Genomic DNA, 7,371 nt, shown 5'->3' with positions numbered 1-7,371 from the left:
GAGAGTGTGTGTGTGTGTGTGTGTGTGTGTGTGTGTCTCTGAGAGTGCTGCTGAATCAGAGCATGTAATTGGTTTGTAGATAATTTAATATAATTCCGCACAGACACACCTACAGGAATAATGGCATGTACACTACACACTTCAGAATCAGAACTAGGTGTATTGCCAAGTTGGTTCACACATTTGCCTTGGTGTATATGGTACTGTATAGATTGTTTGTAAGAAAAGGACCAAACAAATCTAACAATTATAAAAAACTATTTTTAGATAACATTAGTCTTAAAGTGAATGTATTTAACCACTATGCAATCAAACACACATAACTTAACACAGCCACACACACACACACACACACACACACACACACACACACACACACACACACACACACACACACACACACACACACACACACACACACACACACACACACAGATGATTAAGCAGTAATAGGGTCCCAGGGAAGAGGCCAACAGAGATTTTCATCCAGCATGACTGTGAAGTAGGGCGGAGGATAAAGCATCTCCAAGGAGGTACACAAACACACACACATACACAAGTTCATACTGTATACACTTTCTGTTACCACATGTCCACTCACTCACAGGCCAATGCGTCCGGGCGCGCTCCTCCCTCCCACAGCGCAATTCCCTCTCAAGCATCCGCAGTGTCCATTTCGAGGAAGAGGGGATGGATGGAGGGGAGGGAAGAGAGGCAGAGTGAGAGGAGGGGTTGGATCGGGGGATGGAGGGCTATCCATGCATGCAGAACCACAAATTCACTCACCCAGGCTAGGCCTAAGAACAAGCCCTACTCGACACACACACACCCGGACCGGCCTCTTTGGAGACCCCCGGGGCCCTGTAGCGTTTCTATATCAAGTTGGCCCCGGCAATTTCACAAACAGCCTCCATAACATCACATGCTCTCGCTGCCTGAACTGTACAAAATGGGTACACTGTGTTCATGGATGCAGCTCTTACAGTTCTGGCCTATATGCTAACACTTTCCCTGTCCCCCCCCCCGCCAGCTGATAAGACACACAAACTTGACTCAGTGGTCCTTGTGTCCGTTATCATTTGTATTAGTATTATCCTCACAGATCTAATTAGGACTTGTTGAAGTTATCGGCCTTTTAAAATCACACATGGGGTGGTGGAAGAAGCTGGAAGAAGCTGGAAGTATAACGGCCCCTACACACGGCGGCGTGCATTGTCGCTTGCCGGCTGAAACTCGACCAACAACCAATCACATGAATCTCCCGCCCCCGGACACACAAGCACGCGGTTTGATTGGCTAGAGCTTGTACTGGCATATGATTCGATTGGCTGACGTCGAGGCGTCAAAAGTAGAACATTGCTCTACTTTTGCAGCGAGCACCGCGAGAGAAGCTACGCTTTGCTCCCACAATGCAGTTCGGCAAATCGTGACGTCACCCCATTCAAAGTGAATGGGCAGAAGCGTTGAAGCGGCAACACACGCCGCCGTGTGGACGGGCCGTAAGTCTGGCATTCAAATGTTAAAGTAGAAGTGCAGAGTATTGTCACTAAATATACAATAGTATTTATTATATCATTGGATTATTAAGTGCTGGTAAAGGTGGATCTAACTTTAATGAGTTTTTGTCCTTTTCTCAATCCATAATTGTACATAATAATGTATAAGTCGATTACCATTTTTATTTTTTTATTTGTATGCATTTTCATTTTTGATTCTCTTTTCTGGTTTTTAATTGAATGTATTTTTCTTATTTCATCTTTATGTTATTCAGTTGTCTGTTATTGAGTGTTTTTATCAATCACAAAAATATATCTTACTACTAGAAAGGGGGGTTAATACTGTTGTTTATTTGTTTATATTTTGGTTTGTGAAGCTTGTTGTGATACTTTTGTGTTTGCAAAGTTATATAAAAAAAAGTTTGGTTTGATATATCCATCCACCAATTCCACTTTATCTCCTTCTACTAACTTTGCTGTGTTGCGTAACTGCCACCGTTGCTTCAGTGTGCTTGAAAATAATTCGAGCTTGAAAGGTTAGGCAAATAAATATTGCATTACAAGACGAGGAGGTTTTTTTAAACGTCTTTATGTTAGATTCATGAGGAAACCAAACCCCATATGGCTTCTCTGGCTGGGAATTAGCCGGATTGTGTTGACACATGGTATGTTTAAAGGGGCTTAAATGTAAATTGGCTTCTTAATTGAATTTGAAATCAGCGCGAACAGCTGCTATAGATATTATCTACTTATATCTGCAGAAAATCACAACTGGCTCTCTCAGAGTGAGCATTGTTCTCTATTGTGTGGAAATATTAGACCATAAAGAGTCCTTTTCCGGTCTCCACGGACTCCACTTTGGGTGACGTGCATTTGACAGATCGATGGCGACTAGTGAGGGAAACACAGGAAGTGGCACTTGGGGGCGAAAAATGCCGAATGTTTTTCAGGCACAACAGAGTTCCTACAAAGTGACAGAGTGAGTTTCAGCTGCAGAGTCACGACCGGACGTGCTTTCCTTTTCTCTTTACATCAAGTTTGTGTCTTAAGTTATTGTGAAACTAAAGGACGAGGTCATCTTCGCCGAATTAGCACACATCTAAAAGTTAAATGAGCGTCCCAGGTGGCTGAGAGTTGATGTGCGCTCCTGTGTGCTTGAACACTGTCTGAACTCTTCTGCTCTCAAATGCATACACACAGATGGTACAAGGCTTGCAGATGCAGCGCAATCACAAAGCTCCACCTCCAGAGAGACGGAGAGGTAGAAGGAGAGAGAGAGCATATTTTCTTCTGATGTAAATTATGAATTATTCACCCTGTGCTTAAAGGTGAAAAACGTCCCAGGGTGACAGGTGTGCATTGGTGCGTTCATACAGTATAAATGTACCAAGTAGAATGAAATGAGCAGGAAACTGAGTTTGTTTTTCGTCCCCAAAGACTAGTCAAGTCTTCAGTCAAACATGGTTCATAAAGGTGGAAATAAATGTGAAATCAATACAAAGACAACTCCACCTGGTTTCAGAATCAGATTCAGGTTTTGTTAAATGCTGCATTCAAAAACACAGTAGGAGGAATTAGGTTGTCAAAAAAGGGTGCAAATATAGAAATATAAATTTAAACTATTATACAAATTCAAAAAAATGTATAAAAACAACAAAAGAACAAGCAGAAAAAAGCTTAGATATATAATAAAAATATGTTAATATATATATATCATAAATTATAATATTCAAAAATAATAAAAAATAAAGCTTGATTATAAACAATATACAAAATATGATATACAATTATTTTGAGCAAATCAAATGACAAATGACCCTGAAAAACTAAATATGGGCAGTATATAGTGAAAGCCGAAGAGCTGTGTAGTTAAGTAAGAGGTAGCGGAGAACAGAAATGTGCAAAACACAGAGACACAAGCATGTTATAAAATCTTCTATTCTGTCGTTTTCTGTCACAGAAACTCCACTGCTTTTGGATCATTGTTTAAAGCATCTGCTGTTTGGAATTCACGGGCTAACAATGTGCTTTTTTTTTTGTGTGTGTTTGTGTTCCTTTAGCAACTCAACTGAGGCTGGGGGGACATATGTTAAGAAGTGCTGCAAAGGCTTCTGCATCGACATTCTGAAAAAGATTGCCACGTATGTAAAGTTCACCTACGACTTGTACCTGGTAACCAATGGCAAGCATGGCAAGAAAATCAACAACATCTGGAATGGGATGGTGGGAGAAGTAAGAGACACTTTAGATTTTTTACATTTGATTACATTTGATTTGTGCATGAACCTGTGCTTGCCTCTTTATGTGTGTCTTTATATGTACTGGCACTGTGTTTTAATAATCTACATTTCCCCTCTGTGGGACAAATACAATTTACAATGATTTAGTAGTAGCAGACTACTGACTAGCTACCTTAAGGACTAGTTATCTTTCCCTGCTAGTCTTTAAGGTAACATATAAGAAAATGTATTGATGAGTTTTCACTTGTAGCAACTCTGAAATGTTAGGCTGAGAGGAAATCACATATGTCTCTGTGACGGGATATTCCTGTTCCTTATGTTCCAAAAAAAGCTTTAGTTGTTGACTTTGCAAAACTTCCACATCGCAGGGAAAAACACTTTCAGCTACGAGGCGTTGGCAGCAGCTGTAAATGCTTGGAAAGTAAACACATCTTAGCTACTCCTGCAGAAAGTGTTTTGCATATCTTTAATTGCCAGCTCCAACTTGAAGTCCCAGAGTTCGTTTTAGGACTGTAAAGTTATTGCTGACTATATATATATATATCTTATTCCATGGCAGACTTTTCCCGCTCATTTGAAGTTCATTCATCTTATTTAGCAGTGACACCCGCTTACATATTGATTTTAAGAATCAGCCTGGGATTAAAAACTTTATTGATGTGGAGTCAATGAGATTCAAATGTTCTGGGGTATGCTTGGTAGGAGTTTGGATGTATTTTGGTTTAGAGTTTTTAGAGCGTTATAATAAAGATATGTAGTAGGTTGACTACTGAAGAAAATCACCAAATAGGGGAGTTTTTTCTGCACTTCTGAGGGTCTAAAGCTAATCTGTTAGCATCAGTGCTAGTCAGACTGAACCGTCACTCACTTCATATGTGAAAAATCAGTGAATGGCAAAATTATTAAACAATATTCTTCCTTTCCTTTTTCTATTTTCTCTTCTTTCCCCTTCTACCTAATGATTTACCCATAATCCTTCTCCCTCTTAATTTACCCCGTTTGAATCCTCATCTCATCCACCTTTCTTCAAACCAACCATCTTTCTTCTCCCATATCTTCTTCCTCCCCCTTCACATCAATCTCTTCCTCCCTCCCTGTCTCGCTTCCTTCATCCCTAATCACCCTCCTCATCCATCCTTCCATCCATCCATCCATCCGTTTCCTCCCCCCCTCCCTTTCGCCCCTCGTCCCTCCCTCTCCCCCGCCCTTAAAGGTGGTCTATAAGAAAGCCGTCATGGCCGTCGGATCTCTGACGATCAATGAGGAGCGTTCTGAGGTCATCGATTTCTCCGTCCCGTTCGTGGAAACGGGGATCAGCGTCATGGTCTCCCGTAGCAACGGAACGGTCTCCCCGTCAGCCTTTCTCGGTAACTGTCACCGAATGAACTGTGTTGCTTTGACTCAGGAGGGATAGGGAGGAAGATCTGTTTGCTTTACTTCAGTTTATGTGAGTGTAGAGAGGTATTTGTTTGTGTGTGCGTGTATGTGTGTGTGTGTGTGTGTGTGTGTGTGTGTGTGTGAGCCGACAACACGCTGCTGTCAATACTTGCTCTTTCACCGCTGGGATTTAGCTCGACTCCTACTCTCCGCCACAACGACTCTCACTTACCTGAGAGGGTCTTAACCGCAGGATTTCCAAATCGAGTGATCGTGGATATCCCTGTTTTCGGCTGCTCAGTCACGTTCGTTTCGATCCGAGTTCCTGCACACAAAGGGGGCACACGCAAGCATAAAAGTGAAGAGGTACACACACACACTCACATGTATGCAGCGCGCCGTTACTGCTGTGAAAGTGGCAATTATAAGGGCTTATCAGGAATACCCTGTTTTGGCCGCATGCCAGGATGCACACACACACTAGCACACACACTCTGAAAGTGCGCGGCGCTTTGCCAGCAGTGCTCTCCCATACATTAGAGCCCGGTTTAATCTCTGCGGTAGTGTTGTGAGCTCCGAGGGAGGACAGGAGTGCTGACACCAGGGCTTCCTGTACTGCGCGCCTCCTCACACTGTCAAATAGAAGGTGGTCTGTGTGTGTGTGTGTGTGTGTGTGTGTGTGTGTGTGTGTGTGTGTGCGTGCGTGCGTGCGTGCGTGCGTGCGTGCGTGCGTGCGTGCGTGCGTGCGTGCGTGGGGGGGGGAGTCAGTTTGTTAAGCCACGCAGTACTTTCCTCCACGTGATTGATTTATTCGTTCAGTTCATGGAAAGACAGAAAGTGTCAGAACAAGTGATGTGTAAGAGATAAAAAAAATGTAATCCAACATGTGTTAATACTTAATCTCTGTCTTCTTATCCTCTCTCTTCCCCTCTCTCAGAGCCATTCAGTGCATCAGTGTGGGTCATGATGTTTGTGATGCTACTGCTGGTGACTGCAATGGCTGTCTTTATGTTTGAGTACATCAGTCCTCTTGGATTCAACCGAAACCTGGCGCAGGGCAGAGGTACGCATCCACACACATGAGAAAACATTTGTATTTCTACATTTTGTGTGCTTTTTCTTCTACTAAACCATCATCCCTCTCCTTCGTCCTCTCTTCCAGACCCCCATGGCCCTTCCTTCACTATGGGCAAGGCAGTGTGGCTGCTGTGGGGTCTGGTCTTCAACAACTCTGTGCCTGTTCAGAACCCAAAAGGAACTACCAGTAAGTTCATAGTGTCAGTGTGGGCCTTCTTCGCTGTCATCTTCCTGGCCTCCTACACTGCCAACCTGGCCGCCTTCATGATCCAGGAGGAGTTTGTGGATCAAGTCACCGGGCTCTCCGACAACAAGGTAATAGATGATACTTGGGAGTGGGTACTTTGTTGATTACATTTGGCCTGGAGGGGGGTTTGTTAGTTAAAAAGTTAGATTTGAAAGGAACAGCCCAACCATTCAAAATAGTATTGAATGGTTGATATAGAACATTGAAATACTGGTGGTACCCTGCATAAACAAACCCCAATCCCCCAGGGTCCTGGCATAGACATTACAAGACATGGCATGGGTAAAAAAAGAAAAGAAATACATAAATAAAAACAGACACAAACAAATTAAGTGCATCAGCAATCAAAAGTTAGTGTGTGCACTAATGCCTTTTGGTTAACTTCTCTATCGGCTTGTATGTGTGTCTAGAAACGTTCCCAAGGAGTATCTGCATTATTCCACTTGCATTGTCTCACACTGGGACTGTTGGCATTGGAGCTGCTGTTTTCAGCATCCAGAGAGGGTAGAACATGATGGTCTTATGTGGCTGAAACACATTTTTAAAGCAAATGTATTCCAACATTTATGCACTTCTAAAGTCTCAAACTCACAAGTTCTACAATCGTAAGTGTTGAGCAAAAGGACTTGACTACCTTTTCAGTGCCTATCTTAAAAAGCCAAGCAGTTCAGGGATGCATTTGCTGCAACAAGAGTACAAATAAGTGCCATGTATTATATAGAATTGAATATGAAATGTCATGCGGTATATGTGTGACATTTCATACAATAATTCAAGTGCACTCCAAAAGTAATTACACTCTTGCTGGTAAAAGCATCCGCTGTAAAGATTGTGCAGGAAATCCATAAGAAAGGAATTTCTTAGACATTTGGATCCACAATCCACAAAGTATTAGGAATTGTGTCTTGATTGTTGTGTTTCATTTGTGTTTGAG

The 7,371-nt window shown here is 42.4% G+C and overlaps 1 protein-coding gene across 1 annotated transcript in view; it reads left to right on the top strand.

Moving 5' to 3' along the window:
• LOC104943296 (glutamate receptor ionotropic, NMDA 2A-like) overlaps nucleotides 1–6,505 on the top strand; it is a gene marked incomplete at both ends in the record, with an annotated part of 8,585 nt that extends 2,080 nt beyond the window's left edge. Inside the window, 4 exons of the mRNA XM_010768648.1 lie at nucleotides 3,557–3,728; nucleotides 4,950–5,103; nucleotides 6,051–6,176; nucleotides 6,276–6,505. Of these exons, the coding sequence (XP_010766950.1) occupies nucleotides 3,557–3,728; nucleotides 4,950–5,103; nucleotides 6,051–6,176; nucleotides 6,276–6,505 (682 nt within the window). The remainder of the gene's footprint in view (nucleotides 1–3,556; nucleotides 3,729–4,949; nucleotides 5,104–6,050; nucleotides 6,177–6,275) is intronic.
• Nucleotides 6,506–7,371: the final 866 nt, after the last annotated feature.

The sequence above is a fragment of the Notothenia coriiceps genome, unplaced genomic scaffold, assembly GCF_000735185.1.
Source record: "Notothenia coriiceps isolate Sejong01 unplaced genomic scaffold, NC01 NC01_scaffold00005916, whole genome shotgun sequence".
Taxonomy (NCBI): Eukaryota; Metazoa; Chordata; class Actinopteri; order Perciformes; family Nototheniidae; genus Notothenia; species Notothenia coriiceps.
Note: the sequence above shows the minus strand (reverse complement) of the source record. Positions and strands in the feature narration are given on the sequence as shown.